We start from the raw sequence: 21,375 nt of genomic DNA, 5'->3' as shown, positions 1-21,375 counted from the left end.
AGTGGTAGAATCTGTGGGGGGAGGGGGGTAGGAGGTTCATGGCAATGGGTAAGTTGCAAGGAAAATCAGTGAAGGTGGTCGTACTCTGAGAGTTAGCAGGACTAGATGGGCTCAATGGCTGTCATGATTGTCAAAAGGGAGTATAGAATCTCCTACAACTGATCTCAGGTTGACTGGAACTGAGGGACTGTTTTTTCTCTCTCTATGTTCTTAAGTAATGGCGCGTGCAACCTTCAGTAATTGGAAACCTTTCTTAAAGCAGTGTAATTTTGGAAGGTGAGAATCAGATTGTCAACAATTCCACAAAACACAGATCATCAGATCTTTCAGAGTTATTGCCTTTCAGTCACACTCATCTCTCTAGTACTAATTTTATTAATGCTAAATTCTTAAATTTCCATGCATCTTCTGCTGCGAAGACAGGCACAAAAGATTTGTTTACCTTTGCAGCCGCTTCCATCTTTCCCAACACTTCTTTCTCAGGCTGTAAGGTACAAGCTATTCCAGTCTTTTCAGTTTTACATATCTATAGAACATCACCATTCTCATTTTATGTATCTTGCTGGATTACCCCCTGTTCTAATTTCACTCTCTGCATCAATTTCATGGTTCTCCTGTGCCCAACCTTTAGGCTTTCTGTTCCCTTTGGCCTTTTCCTTAGGTTTGATACTACCCTTCCCTTTTTGTGAGGGGTGGGTCACTTTTTTTGCTGGACCTTTGCACCTGAAAGAGTGATGTTTTTGCTGTAATGAGCGCCTTAAAGTCTCAGTTTCGCACTATCCTTTTCACACTTGCCTTCAGCCTGGATTGAATGGAGGATGTTCTTTGCGTTTCCCTCTTGCGATACTGGCCCAGTCTCTCTAACTGGTCTGGGCGGTAGAAGATCCCTGAGGCCCATTTTAAGGCAGCTCCTCGAGCCAGCTTTTCAGCCTTCTCCAGCTCAGGCCATGCGCTGTCTGGAGGAAACAGAGTGGACAAAACCGTTAAAAAAATGCCTTCTCTTCTATTTCGAAAGTCTCCTTTTTACCTTAGAAAGAGCCAGGATGATATTCTGAACGGCCCCATTGTGCCACGTGGGCTCTTGGCTCGTTGTTTTATTTCAGAGATTGTTTGGGGCTTTCCAAGTGATTGGCTTCTCCTCTGCCACTGCTGGATGTTGCTCGGTTTCCCCCCCGAATGCTGACACCAACTCCAAAGCCAAGGTCCAGAAGTTGCACCCACCACAGATCCATGTAGATAGTGGAGACAACAGTAATGGCTATTGTTGAGAGCAAACTCCTGTGTGATCCAAGGCATTCTGGCGTCACCCCAGTGGTGTGTGCCCACCTTCTTGCTCTTCCATTGCAATATCTCAGACCTGTGACAATGTAGCAGACCGGGCAACAAACACTGGCCAGGCTAGGAGGCCACGCACAGCTCAGGAATTGCTCAGGCCACTTGGAACTTTGCATCGTGCCAGCCCGTGACTTTGTTGCACCCGGACAGATGAAAGCTTTTCCCAATAGCAGGGAGTGAAGGTAAATGCAAGCCGTCATTTCCTTCTGTAACTGAACAAGTACATGTTCACTCTCCAAGGTCATGATAAACCAAGCTGTACAGCAAAACTCACCCAGTATCATGTTGTACAAAGAACCCAACGTGCTGCACATTAAAATTATAACAATGTAAAAAAAACATAGAACAATTGCATAACTCTTCTCACAAATGGAATAATCTGAATTCCATTAATTGCTTTTATTTTGATGTTTTCCCCTTTCCATTCATTCCCGACAAAATCGAGAGTATTATATGCAACGGCTGTTTCTTGAACAAATACAACGTTCAAGGCGGCCATTGAGCCCATCTAGTCATATCATCATATCATATCATCATATCATATATATACAGCCGGAAACAGGCCTTCTCGGCCCACCAAGTCCGTGTCGCCCAGCGATCCCCGTACATTAACACTATCCTACACCCACTAGGGACAATTTTTACATTTACCCAGCCAATTAACCTACATACCTGTACGTCTTTGGAGTGTGGGAGGAAACCGAAGATCTCGGAGAAAACCCACGCAGGTCACGGAGAGAATGTACAAACTCCTTACAGTGCAGCACCCGTAGTCAGGATCGAACCTGAGTCTCCGGCGCTGCATTCGCTGTAAAGCAGCAACTCTACCGCTGCGCTACCGTGCCGCCCGTCATGCTGATTTGCACAAGATTCCAGCATCTGTAGTCCCCTGTGTCTCCATTCGATTATTTATTTTATTTAAATCTTGTGGGCATCAGATATATTCTGAACGGCCCCATTGAGCCACGTGGGCTCTTGCGTTGTTTTATATCAGAGATTGTTTGGGGCTTTCCAAGTGATTGGCCAACTGTAAGCAGTTGATGGCATGTTCCTGCCTACTGGTGCAGGTACTCCCAGTGTGTCGTTAAGGTGGGGAAGACCAGAATCTGGACACAATAATGATCAAGGAGCGTTCGACAGAGTCGTACGGCGCACAAATAGGCCCTTCAGCCCATCATTTCAATGTGGACCTTTTAGTCCATCTGCACTAACCCTATTTGCCCACATTAGGAATGACTTCTGAACCAATCTCCACTTTCACACCCCATTCCCAGAGGTGGTGCCACGTATTCTTACTCTCAATTCTATTTCATTGGTTATTCTGTCATTCTACTTTAATATACTTTTGCACTCCTCAGTTTTTACACTGCAGTCTTGCACCATTCGGTTCTTTTGCATGCACTGTATTTACTGTTTGTTTACCATTAATATTTATGTGTACTGTTATATGTAACCCAGGCAACAACTTGGTGATGCTCTGAACTCTCTCCATTCCGATCATATTCTCACGACTTAGAGTCAGACATCGGCTGGAACTGGCAAATGTAAAAGAGGAGAAAGAGAGAAAGAGAGAGAGAAGCAAGAGAGAGGGAAGAGAAAAGAAAAAGAAATGAGAGGGAGGGAGAAGAAAGTTAAAAGAGACAGTGAACGAGAAAGTGAGTGAAGTGGAGAAAGATCGATGGATTAAGATTATCATTGCTCCTTTCACAAGCACAGCACATCCCAGCATTATTACAGCCGTCTTTCTAGTGTGATCACACAACGTATTGTTACAAATATTCTCACTGTTAACTCCAACAAATCATAATGAGATAACAAAATAATTTGCTTTCGTTTAGTTTTGAGATACAGCCTGCACTTCAGACAACTGAGTCCGCACCGACCAGCGGACACTACCCTACACAAACTAGGAACAATTTTACATTTATACCAAGCCACTTTACTGATGTTGGATGTTATAAATATTGGATTGGATGTTTTACAGAATTCCCTTACTTCTGCATAAAAAAATGCTTTGGGATTTTCCTATTAACGCGAGAGGATAGAGCAGGCTTTGGTTTAAAGTCCGCTGCGAAAGATGGATGAGGGACATCACAGAAGCAATTGTGTTTTTGCAGCAGCACAGCAGCCTTCATGGTCATTTCTCTTTAGTATCAGCACACGTTACCAGCTTTATTGCTTCAGTTTCTAAACTAGCTGGAATGCAATGGCAACATAACCCTCAGCTTGTCAGTCTAGTACTATCATCAACAATGGACCCATGGACATAACTTTCACGTCTTATGTACTGCCCTTCCTCAGACTGGAAACATTTCAATGTAGCTCGTACAATTGCTTGGGTCTGCCTGAATGATGAATAATTCGAGCAATCCCTCTCCAAGTGTCAGGCGATGTGTAACAAGGAGCAGCTGTTTGAGAGCTGCAGCAATTGTTTCAGGCATCTAGAGTCAAATGTAATTCCAGTTGGGATACGCTAGCACACACATAGATGTAAAGACCCCCTGAAAAGTGAACAGACCTTGATCTATGGATTACCTTTCAGTTAAAATGTGGTGAATGTAAAGACTGTAACAATTTTGTAAGGACCAAGATACTGAGTTAAAATAAATGTTAAGATTTAACTGAGGAAGCAAGCAAAATATGGTATGCATAGCAAGACCAGAAGAAGCCACTGCTACTTCAATAGAGAGGAAGCTTATGCATCTGCCCTTCCAAAACCAATTCAAAAATAACTCTGACTAACTACAACATCCTTTCATTTGTCTCTGTTTTTAGTGTGTCCAGCATCCGACAGGTTGCTGTTACTTCTCCCCTGATGCTACTTCCCTTCAGCTTCCTCCCCTCCTTTCCTGAAGTCACTGACTCATTTTGCACTCTTTGTTTTGGAATCTGTGACCCTTTGATCAGAACGTCAACAAGGTTGTCATGAATGGTGGAGAACGCGAGGACAGGCTGGAAGCTGGACGGCAGAGGGACATTGGTCTCTTAAGTGTCAAGCCCAAACATTATTGAGAAATGGTTAGCCATGAAGGGATCTAAAAGCAGAGCCTTTTCAGCTGTTGGTCACCTCACGGAGATGCTTGGAGTGGTAGTAGCATTGCCAATACTTAATCCAGGATCAGGCAACACCTCTAATAACATGATCTCAAGCCTATGTGACCGAAACTCCAGTGAACACTGCTCAGATTGCTTTGTTTTGTGCCTTCCCATGCCTCTAGTTTCCCCCCCCCCCTCCCTGACTCTCAGTCTGATGAAGGGTCTCGACCCAAAACGTCACCTATTCCTTTTCTCCAGAGATGCAGCCTGACCCGCTGAGTTACTCCAGCATTTTGTGTCTAGCTCTGATTTAAGGATGGATATTCCCTGAACTCAGACACAAAGACCTGGAAGATCATGGGTTGGAAACATACAGTTCTCTTTCTCGCAGATAACCACCCACAGCAGACACGTGGCCACTGAAACATAATCAAATCATTTAGCATTGTTTTGTCTTGTTGCTCAGTATTCTGGCTGAACTTGAAACGAGAGGCACATAATGTGTCAGCTGAGGGGGGGACGTAGATTGACGAGTCTCAATCAGTCAACGATGGGAGATGCTGATGGAGAAACACCAGGAAACAGTGTCACCTTCCTCCATATTAACCCTAACCTCATAGTTATAGAGGTCAAAGGTTTCAAGAAAATCTTTTTACTGCACCATGGTACCCTTGACAATAAATTAAACTAAACTAAAGAAGGTTGAGTCTTCTTCCTAAGTACAGATAAGTCAAGACGCCACAAAACCAAATAATGGGTATGGTTCTTTGTTTTCATTCCATCAAGGGTTCCTTGGCTGCTAGGGATTTAACTCAAACCTATCTGCCCTGAGGAAGGGATATTGTTTAGTGTTTGTGGTGAAGTATTCCCCACAACCTCATAGAGAAGGAATTCCATGATTTTGCCCAGCATCGAAGAAAGAATAGTGGAAGATTTCCAAGTCACTTTGGTGCTTGACTTCTATTTCTTGGAGTTTCCATCCCAATGCCAAAGGGATAGTCTGTCGGGTTCCCTGGACCCTGGGCAGTTCCCATTCATCAGCTGAGCCAGCCTAGCAATCAAACGGCAGACAATGGACTGTAATGGGTATCAGATTCAGGCCTTCCTTCATCTCACAATCCATTCTCCCCTCTCACATGTGCTGGACATCAGGCTGGAGTCAGCAGGATAGCATTAGCACAGAATGTGAATCTGTACATCATAGGAACAGGCCCTTCGGCCCACAATTTGTGTGCCAGCTGTGATGCCAATCTAACTAATGCCATTATGTGGTCTATATCTCTCTAGTCACTACCCGTTCATGTGTCTGTCTAAATGCCTCTTTACACATTGCTGTCATATCTGCTTCCACTACCACTCCCTGACAACATGTTCAAGGCAACAATCACTCTCTGGGTAAAAGTACTTGCCCTGCACAAGTCCGTATGACTTTCCCCCTCTCCCCTCGAACTTATGGCTTCTGGCATTTGACATTTCCACCGTGGGGAAAAAAAAATTGTGACTGGCCACCCTAACTATGCCTCATAACATTATACGCTTCTATCAGGACTACCCTGAAGCTTCGATGTTCCAAGGAAAACAAATCAAGTTCATCCCACCTCTCCTTATGGCAAATTCTAATCCATGCATAGAAACATAGAAAATAGGTGCAGGAGTAGGCTATTTGGCCCTTCGAGCCAGCACCGCCATTCCATATGATCATGGCTGATCATCCAAAATCAGTACCCCGTTCCGGCTATTTCCCCATATCCCCAAAATCCTGATAAACCTCTTCTGCATCCTCTCTAAAATGTAAACACCCTTCAAGTTGTGCAGCAAGCAGAACAGAACACAGTACTCTAGAAGATTCCGAACAAAAGTTTTATACAGCAACGACATGATTTTTCAACTTTTAAACTTAATCTTCTAATTGATGAAGGAAAGTATGCTGTATGCTACCAGATCCCACTGACCAAGCAAAGCCTGCTAAAAGCTACATATCAAAACGAATGGATAACAAATGGGCCTTGTCATCTAGCCATCTACTACTGAACATCGTTGACACTGAAAGGCCGAGACTCCCTGGAATCACAGTCGCTCAGTCGCAAAGGTACATGGGACACCTTGCCAGTTACCGAAAGCTTTTGATGAATCATACAAGTTGTTTCACACAGCTTAGGACTTCTGCCTCGCCATACACTAGATTTAATTGAACCATTAAAAAGTTAGGATCGGGGAATATTAGATAAAGTGACATCATCTTCTTAGTGTCGTGCAGTAACCAGAACTGCACACATGACACCAGCTGATCAATGCTTGAAAAGGTTGGAGCATAATCTCCCTATTCTTTTATTTTAAGAGATACAGCATGGAAACAGGCCCTTCGGCCCACCATGTCTACTCTGACCATTGATCGCCTATTTACACTAACTCTATTTTATCAGACCTTTGCATCCACTCCCTACACAAGGGCACAATTTACAGAAGCCAAAGAAGGTGTGATCAAAAATAATACTGTAGTTGTTTTACATGTACAGGATGAAAACAAATGTTTAATGGCAGATGGATGTGGGAAGGAGGCTGGGTTGGAGATTCCAGTCTTCTCCCGTGACTTCAGGCTTTTGCTGCCTCTGGTCTGGGTACAATCTTTGCCAACTCTCCTGGAATTAAAGATTAAACTCTGGGACAGTGTGATTTCAGTGAAGAAGCAACAACCCTAAAATAAATCCTTTGCAATCGTTTGTTGGTCAGTTACAATATGATGGATTGAAAAACAAACTGTTGGAGGAAGTCAGTGGTTAGGCAGCATCTGCAAAGTCGATCCTGACCTTGGGTGCTGTCTGTGGAGGTTGGCACACTCTCCGTGACCACGTGGGTTTCCTTCGGGTGCTCCGGTTTCCTCTCACATCTCAAACACGTGACGGATTGTAGGTTAATTGGCCGCTGTGAGTGGCACCCAAGATGTAGGAAGTGGATGCGAAAGTGGGGTAACATGGAGCTAGTGTGAAAGGGTGATCGATGGTCAGCGTGGGCTCGGTGGGTCGAAGGGCCCGTTTCCATGCTGTAGCTTTAAAATAAAAAAGTGTGCAAGGTCATTGAATGAATTTCATTAAACTGGAGAGTGCGACAGTGTAGAACAATCTCTAAGAAACTCCTACTGTTGGCAACTGGTGTTGGTACACTGTGTTAGTCAGGCACAGAAATAAACCTTTGGCCTCAGACCCAAGAATAGGGGGAATCTACACACAACAGCTTCAGGTAATAACGCACAATTAAATCTTACAGGCAGCCTCCATCTAAAATGCAGTGCAAATATTTATCTTGTTTCTTCCTTAATCCCAGCTGTGGGCTTTGCAGCAGATTCATTTCAAATTGGCGCATGGAACAGAAAAGATATTACCCTGCCAGAGGTGCTTGGCTGGTAATTTAACTTGGTTAGCATAATACACGGAATCACACAGTACAAGGCGCTGCAGATTACACCGAGTCAGGAAGCCTCCAGCCGGATAAGGTGCTGAATTTACGGGAAGAGCCTGCTCTGGAATAAACACGTTCATATTCCCATTCAGAGTACCTCATCAATCTTCTGAGCACTCAGTGCTGCCACTTGCTCCATTATTCAAATGTCAACAGATTGAAAGGACACATTCAGTCTGAGGTGCATAATTCCAAAGTCATTACTTAGCAGTTCAAGCACAGCCATGCGGAGTAAATGGTGGATAAAAATTTGCATCAAAAGTGATTATGGGATTCTCCCTTGGCCCACCAGTTTTATGTCGCCACCTTCCTATTTACTAGGTTGCAGGTCAGGCACATAACAGATTATATCCCATAAAGGGTGCAATGTTAAAGAGGCCAGAAGTGGATTGGTGTTTTGTGCACAGAATGTAATAACTGGTTGACATTGTGAAAGTGCTGACTTGACAATATGATGAACGTCTAGACTGCATGACACCATGAATATGAAGGAAAACGTATTTTGCTTTGTATTTCTTGTATATATTTTGATGAATAAATTGCATTTTTGGAAGATAAATAAATATGCTTTTATTCGACCGTCCCCTTGTGCATTACGTTCACCTTCTATTAATAACCTTGTTGTATTCTTCTTTCTTTCCCCATCATTCATCATAGACTCATACAACGCAAAACAGGCCCATCGGCCTGTACATCGAGCATCCATTTACACCAAGCCCAGTTTATTCTCCGCACATATCGCTGAACCGCTCCCAGATTCTATCACTCATCCACACACCAAGAACAATATATAGTGATCATTTAACCCACCAATCTACACATCTTTGGGATGTGAGAGAAGACTGAGCATCTGGGTTCCAAACCCATGAGTTTACAGGGAGAACATGCAAACCCCACACGGACAGCAGCACCCAAGAACAGGAGAGGTGATGGGTCACTGCAGCTACCCATACACTGGAATTTAGAAGGATGAGAGGGGATCTTATCGAAACGTATAAGATTATTAAGGGGTTGGACACGTTAGAGGCAGGAAACATGTTCCCAATGTTGGGGGAGTCCAGAACCAGGGGCCACAGTTTAAGAATAAGGGGTAGGCCATTTAGAACAGAGATGAGGAAAAACTTTTTTAGTCAGAGAGTTGTGAATCTGTGGAATTCTCTGCCTCAGAAGGCAGTGGAGGCCAATTCTCTGAATACATTCAAGAGAGAGCTAGATAGAGCTCTTAAGGATAGCGGAGTCAGGGGGTATGGGGAGAAAGCAGGAATGGGGTACTAATTGAGAATGATCAGCCATGATCACATTGAATGGCGGTGCTGGCTCGAAGGGCCGAATGGCCTACTCCTGCACCTATTGTCTATTGTCTACAAGGCAACAGCTCTGCTGGCTGAGACATTGTGCCGACCTTCAGCCTCTACCGATTAAGATCAATTTACCATGGGGGAACTAGGCTCAGCATCAAGTGAACTGCCTCTAACGTCGGGTAGGAAGACCAGGATAACTTTACTGAAAGCAAACATCTCACCCTTTATCAGTTCTGGAAAGTCCATTATTTCAGGCAATTTTTAAAGTAGTTGGCTTTTAAATGGATATTATCCTCACTCTGAAATCTAATCACAAGAGGTCTCTTGAGCAATGACTCAATAGCCTGTGAAACCAAGCTTATCAAACAGGCATATGTTTCGCCGTTCATGCCAGCAAATGCACTACCCTGGACTTGTTTCTACTGTATCTTTGCACGAATGTCTTGTTTTTTTTTCCATTATTTTGTATAACCTGTGTAAACTTTACGCATAATTCTGTTTTGTGTGCTGTCTGAGTCTCTGTGCCTGTGATGCTGCATATAACAATAAACACAACTTGACTCGACAAATGTGAAAATATATTCCTGGATCTGCGAAAGTATTAAAAGTAAGCTAATGCCTCAATTTGCTGATGATTAAGAAGGACTTATTCATTCAGTTTTTCTCATTTCAAGGTTATTTACATTCAGTCTTTACGTACACAGTTGGTTCTATACATTAGCAATGTTAGCACACTTGTTGTGTACAGGGCATCATTACCACTAATGCAGCTTACCGGGAAGATATAAACTCCAGTTGCTTGAAAAGTCTTCCCACTGGACTCAGCCTCTCAATGCCCAGTAGCGGAAGAATTCTAGACTGCAGTTCTTCTCCACAGAGCCTTTGCAATGGCTGCACCGAGCTTCAGTGTATCCCTCAGCACGTACTCCTGCAGCCTGGAATGTGCCAGTCGGCAATATCCTTTATGGGCATCTTGTCGAAACACTAACGAGTTTCAGGAAGACCAAGAGCTCCTTTTGCTGAGTTGATCATCTTCCAGCAGCATTTGCTGTCCATCTCTCGTGTGTCCCTGGGAACAGCCTGTAGATCGGTTACATGCTACTCAGGAGGAACCGTGACAAAGACCCTTGCATCCTTCTTCAGACCCTCTTTGCCAATCCACAGACTGCAAAGAGGTGGGCGACTATCTCCTCTTCATTGTGGCCATTCTGAGCGCAGAGTTCATTGGGAACGATTCCAAACATACAGAAGGGACCTGACAGAGAGGACCCCTCTTACTGCCCACCCAACTTGATCTGGGTGCTTGTTGGTGAGTTTTAGCAGTGAGGCATTCCAACAGATCACTTGGATGCTCTGCTCTGGGAGCCACCACATAGCGTCCATCACATCTTTGTCTGGAGGACACTCCGTGCTGACCACTTCCTGATGGCCTTCTAGTCCAGTGTTGTTTTTCTGGAAGAACTTTTCCAAAGTAGTGCATCAAAGTCCAGCTGACTGGGACATTAGGGAGACCTTGTCCTGGTGCCTGAATAGCTCAACCAGTAGAGCATCAGACTGTTAACCTGAGGGTCCAGTGTTCAAGTCCCTGTTCAGGCACAGATTTTCAATCTCAAGGTTCAAACCTACATTTAGTTCACTCCCAAGAACAAAACTCATCCTGTTGAAGATTTCTTAAGTTTTTAATTATCAAATCGTTAATAACTAAGAAATGACAGTGATGTAATTGAAGAATACTACTGGGATTCTCACTCTGGGGTTCACACTATAAGATAAGAGCAGGCAAGGATTTTAAAGGAGGACCTGAATGAAACTCTGGTGTTCAGATTCTTTCTTTAATATTCAGGCGCCTTGTGAATTCTGTAAAACTAGTGTTCGCCTTTGAGAATCGTAGCCTTGTTTTTTCTGCTTTGGTTCACAGTTTAAACTGACTAAATCTGTTGCAGGGATATTACCTATCTTCCAATCTACCATGTAGCAGACTTTGCACTTATTTTATCTGTACTTTCTCTGTAGCTGAAACACTATATTCTGCACTCTTTCCTTTTTTTTTGTTGCACTACCTGTTGTATTCACGTACGGTAAGATCCGCCAAGGTAACGAGCAAAGTGCACTGTATCTCTGTGCACATATCGGTGAGGGCATGGGGGGATCGCTGCAAGGGACAGGAAGAACAACGGACAATGGGGACCCGGCATGGAGGACCCGGTGTGGGGAAGGCAGGAGAACAATGGAGGAGCCGGTGTACTTTGTAACTTTGTCAGTGCCTTCGGTGTCCACTATTTGCATACCTTGGGTATGCAAGCAAACAAAATGTCACTGTGCCTCGCCACATGTGACAATAAAGTATTCCATTCCATTCCCTGTCAATAATAAACTGATATCCAAAACACCAACTATACTTTTCTCTCCCACAGATGTTCCTCCAGCAGATTGTTTGTTGCTTCAGATTCCAGCAGTTGCAGTCTCCGGCGACTAAATCTGATTGTCAGTTTTAACCAAATGGTAATGTGCTAACAGCATGGTACTTCCTTCTTTTTAATGAAGAGGGAGTTTTTTTGGAAGGGATCCCATGCGATACACTATTGGTTAACATTTGTAAATGATCATACTCCTGCAGCAAAGTTTCATGGGCTTTCGGCTGATTTTAGAGAATTGAGGTTCCATTGGGTCCTCCAGCAATTAGTTATTTACCTCATGCACCAAATGCTTGGATAAAAGAACATGTGCACGTCGAACTGAGTTTGAATTTGAGTTTAGTTTAGTTTATTATCACATGTGCCGAGGTACAGTGAAAAACTTTTGTTGCGTGCTAGCCAGTCAGCGGTAAGACAATACATGATTACAATCGAGCCGTCCACAGTGTACAGATACATGATAAAGGGAACAGTGTGAATAATGTTTAGTGCAAGAGAAAGTCCAGTAAACTCATTGCTCTCAGAGGGTTATAATATTGGAATTGGGATACAAATATTGAGATGATACCATTGGGGCACTTGGCAAACCACATCAAAGGGCACAAATAGAAGGACATTAGGGTCAATTGCAGGCAAAATGGTACTAGCTTAGATGAGCGCCTTGGTCGGTATGGATGAGTGGGGCTGAAAGGCCTGCTTCCATACTCTATGACTCTAGGGGATACCTGCTCATTAGCTATATATATTTAGAATCATCCTCGAGGCTCTCATTCCATCTGCTCAAACTGGATGTGAATACAAATCTTGCAGACAAGCTGCAAGGGTCTAAGCAGTGGGCAGTGCTTCACTCCTACCCATTCTCTTTCTTGACATAAATCCAGTCAATGCAAAGAGTGTGGTCGCCTGCCCCACATCAGTCACTTCATCCAAAACAAACAGCTTCACGTGCAGCCTGCCAGTGCTAACGGAAGTGCAGGGCAGCATGCTATGGAGGTAATGCATCAGTCAGTGCAAATGAAATCACTCTGTGCTGAAATCATTCCGCAGCCAAGATCGATATTGAGCAAGAGGACTGCAAAGGTCACTAATGACAGCCTAGCAACACTGAAATGGAACAATTATTTACCATCGCTGAACATATCTTATGCAGAGGAACATTAACAAAAGTTTCCCTTTCTAGACCGCTCACAGTGACTCTGCATCAGTGATTAAGTGCTTAGAATTTGTTGTTCAGGGAATGCGACAAGCAAGGCATTATATCCTTCACTCACCAAGTAATGTAGGCGCACTTACCATTCCTGGTTTTGTCTGTTTAAGTGCACACATTAGTACTACTGGATGGAAAAATAAGCAGGTGTGTCTGTGTCTGTGTGCGTGTGTCTCTCTCTCTTCGCAGGGAAGACCTCAAATAATAGCAACTCTCCGGTCTGCATCTGAGTGAATGCTGCCTTGTCACAGGTGTGGTTTTTAACTGGCAAAGACGAGGGACAAGTCTCTGTCTCCGAGTATTTCCAGTGTCCTGGCTCGTAGTTATCCCTCAATCAACAGAGCTGAAGGCAGATATCTTTTGCATTGCTGTTTGTATGTAAAAATTGGCTGTTGCTTTTCTCACCTTTTCATCGGCACTGCATGTCATTGCCTATACAGTAGTTTGGGCATGAAGTTGTGGAAAGCATTTTCAAATCTTTTTTTGCTTCGTTTCATATGTTGTACTTCAAATTTCACCAAGAAAGCCCTTGTTAAGTTTTTTGAGATACTGCTGACCCCTTGAATTTGGTCAGGTCTTAGAATACTGAACCGCTTACACTGACTGCAACATTCAGCCCAGGAGAAAGGGAGGAGACGGGAATGAGGAAAAGGGGAAATAAGCAGAGAGGAAGGAGAGAGGGAAGACAGGAATAGGAGAATTATGCAATAAAGAGGGGAAGGGGCATGGGAGAGAGAATGAGAGAAGAATAAAATGCAAATGATTAGAGGTATGAAGTGGGTGCAAATTGTGAAGGTGAGAGGAAAGAGTAAAAGGAGAGAGAACGTGAGGAAAAAAAGAAAAAAGATGGAGTGGAAGAGAATGAGAAAGGAAGATAAAAACAAGGGAGCAGCTTGGAGTACAACTGATACAGATGGCAGCAGCCCTTGGCAAAGTCATCCAATATTCTTCTGTCAGCTGGCATTTGCAACATCCTGCTGTTTGACTGCAGAGACCAGCACTACCCTGCCATATGTGGCAATGTCACTAATTACCAGCCCCTCCCCAACTGCTACAGTCTCTCCTCTCCTGGGGGAACTGACTGACTCTTAATAGGCACCAGTCTCACGCCTGGCAACATCTCAGCCAGGTGACCATTAATCATACGTGGTTGGGGCTGTCAGGAGGAAGTTTGCTTGTGTGGGGAGCCACAACCACGCCTGATCCCATCATCACCTCACAGAGAAAGGTGCACTTCAGCAAGTTGTCAGATAGAAACATTTTTAATTTTAGGCATCAGAAACCCTCATACATCACCCAGACCACACGGATAACTCTGCCCTGACTACTTTGTTACTCCCCACAACATTACACTTATTAAGTGGTTTAATAAATGTATGCAAACCAAAGCACGTGTAACCGTTAATCATTCTGCGGCTATGCATAAAACACTGAATTTAATGAAATTCGAATTCCAAAAAGTTTTCGGAAAGTCAAGTCAAGTCAATTTTATTTGTATAGCACATTTAAACACAACCCACGTTGACCAAAGTGCTGTACATCAGTGCAGGTACTAAAAAGAGAACATACAATAGAACAAGTTTTCACTTTACCTGAAGATAGCTTTGGGAGGGATCCTTTACAACAGAGACAGTTGTACTGTGAGTGGATTAAGCTGCAGCTCAGGAGTGGAAACCTGTTTATAATGGTATTTGATGGAAGCTGTTCTCATAGAAAAAGTGCTCTACTGAAGAAATTAGAGCCAATTATCAACAAACCCAGGGAAGGAAGATGTTCTTGGAAACAGAGAGAAGGCAGGCACGGGTTATTGATTGTGGATGATCAGCCATGATCACAAGGAATGGCGGTGCTGGCTCGAAGGGCCGAATGGCCTCCTCCTGCACCTATTTTCTATGTTTCTATGTTATAAGGTGATGAAAACTAGACAAGATTCAACTCTCTGTGAATCAGTGGGTTCCCGAAGGCAAGTATAGAAAATGATACCTAGAGAAAGGACATCAAGGCAAAGCTAAAGATCTTTACAAACATATTGAGAGAAGGAGAGCAAGATGGTACTCAGTGTGAGCTCCGTAATGGCGGTGAGGAAGGATAGATGTGAAATCGCAATTAGAAATCATGAAGTGGCAGAATGGTTGAGGGGTTATACAGGATCGGACCACAGAGGAGAATGAGCGCAAGGTCCCAACCATCCAAAGAAAAGTACAAATAAATCAAAGGAGAAACCAACTGGATACACTATTAGCAAGCACTGAAGATTCATATAAGTGATCAGAAAGAACTATTATTTACCCCGAACACAGGTCCTCATGTACTGTTTTTACAGACACATCATCAGCAAATTGTAATGGTTTAGGGCGGCCCATTAGTTAGCCTCAGTCTAAACACCCCTTCAGCAAGTACGACAGGTTCAGGTACACCATCAGCCATATACTGTGGGTCAATACACTACCAATCAGCATAATGGGCTCAGATGTACAAGCTACTGGCTAAGATATTCCTCCAAGAAGTATTTGGTTTGTTTTTTCCATCAGCAAGTATTGTTTGTTTAGGTACTCCATGAACAAGTAATATGGATTGTTGATTTCATCAGTAACTTGTGGCACCCAATCCATTTGTACTCTATAGTATCTACGTACACCACCACCCCCGGCAACACATTCCAGGCATTCACCACTTTGTGTAAAAACTTGCCCTGCACATTTCCTTCTCACTTTGCTCTTCTCACCTTAAAGCTGTGAGTCTGTAGTCTACTGTCTCGCGTCTTTGACATTTCCATCCAGAGAAAAAGATTCTGTCTATCCAATCTATGCCTCTCATAACTTTATATACATCTATCAAACACACACATTCCAGAGAGAACAATCCAAGTCTGTCCAATCTCTCCCTGTAGCTTAAGTCCTCTAATTCCAGCAGCATTCTGGTAAACCTCTTTTATATCCTCTCCAAACCCTCTACCTCCTTCCCATAATGGACCACACACAATACAGTACTCCAAACGCGGGCTAATCAAGGTGTGTTTTTTTAAGGTGCTGCTGGGTGACTCAGTGACTGTTATACTCAATGCCTTGACCGACGGAGGCAAGAATACCATACGCCTTCTTTCCCACTCTATCCACTTGTGTTGCCACTTTCATGGAGCTATGGACCTGGATCCTCCGATCCCTCTGCACATCATTGGCTTTGAGGGTCTGTATATTTCCCCCTGACATTCACACACTTGTTTGGATTAAACTCGATCGGGGTTAAAGTCATCGCTTGACGTCAGACACCTATCTGTTCCACCCCTACTTTACATTACAATACCCCACTTAAAATAGGGGTCATTGGGCTTTTGTCACCAGGTGCTGTGGGTCGGGACCTTCTCTGTCTGCGCTGGGCAACGCTGCTTCTGGGATGCAAAGGATGAAGCTTAATTGCAGACCGGTGAACCTGGTTCATGCACGCACGACACCACAGTACACTGTTTACATGTGGCTAATCATACTCCGATAACGGCATCGGATCTAACCCCAGCCATTAGCTCCCCAAAGGGAAGTCTGGTCAACCTCCGACAATACGCTGCCTGCTCATTTCCGCCAGGGTTCCTGTCTCTATTTTAAAAACAGTGGGTACATTGTCTGTGTTCAAACAACTGGAGCAAATCTTCCAGAAGACACAAAAAGCTGGAGTAACTCGGCGGGCCAGGCAACATCTCTGGGAGAAAGGAATAGGTGGCGTTTCGCGTTGAGACCCTTCTTCACACTGGAGGGTCTGGACCAGAAACATCACCCATTGCTTCTCCCCAGAGATGCTGCCTGCCCCGCTGTTTGGTGTTAGTTTGTGATTGTATGTGTTATTGCATTTTTATTGATTATTCTTATTGGTCTTATTGTTCAACTGCGGGTAATGTTTCATTTCACTACACATTTATGTGTATGTGACAAATAAACGACTATTGACTATTGAGTTACTCCAGTGTTGTGTGTCTATCTTCGGTGTAAACTCGCATCTGCAGTTCCTTCCCACACACTCACCTTCCACACACTCACCTTCCACACACTGGCCTTGCGGGACCCCGGTGTGTGGGCGCAGGCAAAATAACTTTCTGCAAGGCAGCTTGGCGCACATCCCTGCCCCGTCCACCCCGATACAGAGCAGCGAGACCCCGCGGCGAGAGCAGCCCACATAATCCCGAGCAACCTCATCCATCCCGCCCTCCTCCACCAGCCATCCCCACCCGGACACCTCGCCAATAATCCCTTCACAGATCAGGGGCAGCGAGTGGGTGGGTGGGTGGGTGGGCAGCGGGTGGGTGGGTGGGTGGGTGGGCAGCGAGTGGGTGGGTGGGTGGGCAGCGAGTGGGTGGGTGGGTGGGTGGGCGACTCCTCGGGTCACGCTTCTGCCCCAGCAAACACGACGGGAGAGGAAGGACTTTGGTGAGTGTGTGTGGGTGGGTGGGTCAGAGAGAGAGAGTGAGAACCTCACTCTGGGACAAGCGGCTGATTAAAGTCATTATGTGTTGGAAGGAACTGCAGCTGCCGGTTTAACCCGAAGATGGACACAGCCTGCTGGAGTAACTCAGCGGGTCGGTCGGTCGGTCAGACAGACAGACAGACAGCATCTCTGGAGACAAGGGATGGGTGACGTTTCTGGTCGAGACCCTTCTTCAGACTGAAAGTCAGGGGAAAGTCATGAATTTGAAGAATCTCTCGTTTAAACGCAGCGAAGGAGTTCAGAAGCACCTGTCCCTTCACTAAACCAGACCCCAGCTATCTGCCTGTCTGTCTGTCTGTCTGTCTGTCTCCCTCATCGCCCAGTCAGAGAGAGGGACAGCGGGTAATATGCTGGTGTTTGCTTGTCGCCCCTCAGTTACCGTGCGCCCACAGCCGCAGTCTGTTATTGTCTGGCAGCGGGGCGGCTCTGAACTTCTGGGCAATTGATGGACGACCCCAAGGTGGAGCCGAGCCCCCGGCTCCCGGGGCGACACACAAGCCGCGGCTTCGCGGTACGGCTGCTGTGGGCAGCCCGCTCCCTTACCTCGCTTGTCGTTGTTCGCAGCCTCTGTCGACATCCCCTGCTCGGCCGCCGACGGGCTCTGGGTGCTGACGAGCGGTCAGAGGGGCGGGGAGCTGAGGGGGAGGAGAGGAGGAGGAGGAGGAGAGTGGACAACCGGCGCTCCGTCAGTGCCCTCCAGAGACTCAGAAACCAGGCTCCAGTGGCGGGGGGAGAGGGCATGGGGAGGGGGCATGGGGAGGGGGGCATGGGGAGGGGGCCATGGGGAGGGGGGCATGGGGAGGGGGGCATGGGGAGGGGGCCATGGGGAGGGGGGCATGGGGAGGGGGCATAGGGAGCTGGCATGGGGAGGGGGCATGGGGAGGGGGCATGGGGAGGGGGCATGGGGAGAGGGCATGGGGAGATGGGGAGGGGGCATGGGGAGGGGGCATGGGGAGAGGGCATGGGGAGATGGGGAGGGGGCATGGGGAGGGGGCATGGGGAGAGGGCATGGGGGGGCATGGGGAGAGGGCATGGGGAGGGGGCATGGGGAGAGGGCATGGGGAGGGGGCATGGGGAGGTGGGGAGGGGGCATGGGGAGGTGGGGAGGGGGCATGGGGAGGTGGGGAGGGGGCATGGGGAGGTGGGGAGGGGGCATGGGGAGGGGGCATGGGGAGGTGGGGAGGGGGCATGGGGAGGTGGGGAGGGGGCATGGGGAGAGGGCATGGGGGGGCATGGGGAGAGGGCATGGGGATGGGATGGGGCATGGGGAGAGGGCATGGGGAGATGGGGCATGGGGCATGGGGCATGGGGAGGGGGCATGGGGAGAGGGCAGGGGGAGGGGGCATGGGGAGGTGGGGAGGGGGCATGGGGAGAGGGCATGGGTCTACAGAGAGGGCCGGCACAGGGCGAGGGCAAGCAACTGGCCGGAACCCTGCGCCCGGCCTCGGATGCTGCACATCGGCATCAGTCAGGAAAAGGGAGGGCAGGGGCAGGGCCGAAAGCTCCGGACACAGTGTGCAGCCAACTTCCCTCGTTCCCCACTTCCCCGGTCCCTTAGTCCACAGTGTCCCACCCCACCCCCATGCCCTCCCTAGCCCCGCATTGTCCCACCCCCTCGAACCGCACAGATCCTCCCACCAGCTCCGCACTGCCCCCTTCCCTCTCCCCGGACTGTCCCCCCCCCCCCCTCCCCCTGCACTGTCCCCGCCTCGACCCCCACCGTCACCCCCTCCCTCACCCCACACCCCCGGCCCTGCATTGTCCCTCCTCCCTCTTCCCGCACTGTCTCTCCTTCAAATGGGTCTGTCAGGTGCCCGGGAACACCCATCTTTTAGTTTCCTTTCCATGCCACTTGCCATCCAGACTTGTAAATATATTTCCCACTCTTCATTGCCACTGCGCCTAAGTCCTGGAACCCGTTGCCCAAGAACACTGTGGGAGCACCTTCACCAGAAGGACTTCAAAGGTTGAAGAAAACAAATCACAACACCTTCTTAGGAACCGTTTGGGGTGAGCATTAAGTGGGCTTGCCAGCAAGAAGCAGTGAGCAGTTAAGAAAACACACAAACCACTTCAAATAATGGTGTTCACAAATTACAAACGTTTGCCGTTTGTCCACGGCCATACGTGCACTTTTTCATAAGTCATAGGAACAGAATTAGGCCATTAAGCCCTTTGAGTCTACTCCACCATTCAATCCTGCTCCAGTACATCCAGCATGTGGACGAACTTTGTCCCCTGTTCTTTGTGTAAATGGTACCAAAAAATAGCGTGTGTAATCTATGTAAAACGAATTCACTATGCGGTGCACACGTGACAATAAAGAACTATTGAAGCATTGAATCATTAAACCATTGATGACTAATCTATCTTTCCATTTCAAATCCATTCTCCAGCCTTCTCCCCATAACCTTTGACACCTTTACTAATCAAGAACCTGTCAATCTTCGCTTTAAAAATCTGCTAAATCTGACAGGCGCTGATCAACCTACATTTCTCAGTCACGTTCACATGTGCAGGAGTCACACTTACGACCTGAATATGTAATACAAGGCACAAAACACAAACAGGGCCTGCTTCTGTTAGACTGGCAGTTACTATGGGGAAATGTAATCAGGGAAGCTGCATGTCGAGATGAGTTGACAACCGGGAGAATGGAGGAGGTTGGAAGCTGTGCAGAGTTTGAATTGATTTATAAACACACCCTTCCTGTACTGGGGCAACCAGATCTGTACATGGATGTGCAGGGAATGGTGGGATATGGATCATGTGCAGGCAGAGTAGATTAGTTTATCTTGGCATCATGTTGGGCACAGTCATTGTGGGCCAAAGGGCCTGTACCTGTGCTGTCCAGTTCAATGTTCTGTATGGCACAGTGGCATAGCTGGTAGAGCTGCTGCCCCACAATGCTAGAGACCCAGCCTGACCTCTGATGTTATCAGTGCGGAGTTTGCACGTTCTCCCAGCGATCAGATGGGATTCCTTGGTGCTCAACTTTCCTCGCACATTCCAAAGAAATGTGGGTTAGGAGGATAATTGGCCACTGTAAATTGGCCCTAGTATGGGTGAGTGATAGAATCCAGGAGGAGTTGATGACAATGTGGCAAGAATAAAATAATGGGATTAATATAGGATTAGTATAAATGGGTTTTGAATTTGATTTTTCCCCTATTTCCCACTGCTGATTATTATCTGAGGCTTTTATAAGATCTAGGTGGGTGATATATAATATTGATGGAAGGATGTAAATTCCACCTGCCTTCATTGTGTGAAGTTGGACCTGGAAAGGCCTGTGATGAATATAACACTGGGTGGTGAAGCTGTGAACCTTTACAATTACTTTAAGGAGAGGAAACTTCTGTTTACCAGTAACATGCTCACATCTGTTTCCTGTTGACCTTTTTATAAAAGCTCTCTGTTGTGTCACCAAATGGACTGAGCAGCTTGCTTCACTTGACCTGCCTTGGATGGGTGGTGCAGACGGGCGATGGTGCGGCCTTGACATCATTCCTTTCCTCGCCACAATAAGTTTGCTTCTTTACAAACAGATTGGGCTCATTATCAGTTTTGTGAGATTGCAACTGAAAGATCTTGTTGGCAACTAACACATAATAGCTGCTTGAGATTACTCAGTTGAGCAAAATGAGCACATCCGAGCAAAATTAAAGATATCCTTTCTCAATTTATAATCTATTGGATTACTGAGCAGACTTCCTTCTTTTGTTTACCCACACCCACAAGAATCCACTGCACAATGCCCATTTGATCCCATTTCTGGGCTCATATCTTCTCATACATCATATTGGTACCTCTTTTATATAATTTCCTGGCCCTTATTTCCAGCCACTTGCTGGACTCCCTTCCATACAGTCTCTTTCTTTCTCCTATCTGGCTTTGTCCCCATTTATAAGCTGTTTTTTTATCATCTTCGAGTTCTGTTGAAAGACCGTTACCCTGGAAAGTTGACTCTGTTTCTGTCTCTGCAGCAGCTGTCAGTACCCACGATAGTTTGCTTTGATGGGCAATGCAGTGAGCTATCAGTCCATCCTGACTGTTGGAATATGTCCTGGTTTTGTATGCGTTGGAGAGGTGTCAATCTATATTGTGTGTTGTGGACATGTTTGAAAGTCTGGCAGAAAGGAACTTCAAACAT

At 46.1% G+C, this 21,375-nt stretch overlaps 1 protein-coding gene and 1 non-coding gene across 4 annotated transcripts in view; one reads left to right on the top strand and one right to left on the bottom strand.

Moving 5' to 3' along the window:
* exoc3l1 (exocyst complex component 3-like 1) overlaps positions 1-17,834 on the bottom strand; it is a 47,693-nt gene extending 29,859 nt beyond the window's left edge. For 2 of the 3 annotated variants that reach the window (XM_078401700.1, XM_078401701.1), the window contains exons 1-3: positions 17,766-17,822; positions 7,179-7,417; positions 796-956 (exon numbers count right to left, since the gene is read on the bottom strand). In XM_078401700.1, the coding sequence (XP_078257826.1) occupies positions 796-956; positions 7,179-7,410 (393 nt within the window). In that variant the 5' untranslated portion in view covers positions 7,411-7,417; positions 17,766-17,822. Of the gene's footprint in view, positions 1-795; positions 957-7,178; positions 7,418-17,765 lie in introns of all 3 variants that reach the window. The other variant, XM_078401702.1, reaches the window with a different exon arrangement.
* trnan-guu (transfer RNA asparagine (anticodon GUU)) lies at positions 10,652-10,724 on the top strand. Its single transcript has one exon. It is a non-coding gene; the product is annotated as a tRNA-Asn (tRNA).
* Positions 17,835-21,375: the final 3,541 nt, after the last annotated feature.

This window comes from Rhinoraja longicauda, chromosome 6 (genome assembly GCF_053455715.1).
Source record: "Rhinoraja longicauda isolate Sanriku21f chromosome 6, sRhiLon1.1, whole genome shotgun sequence".
Lineage (NCBI taxonomy): Eukaryota > Metazoa > Chordata > Chondrichthyes > Rajiformes > Arhynchobatidae > Rhinoraja > Rhinoraja longicauda.
This window is presented reverse-complemented; position numbering and strand designations above follow the sequence as displayed.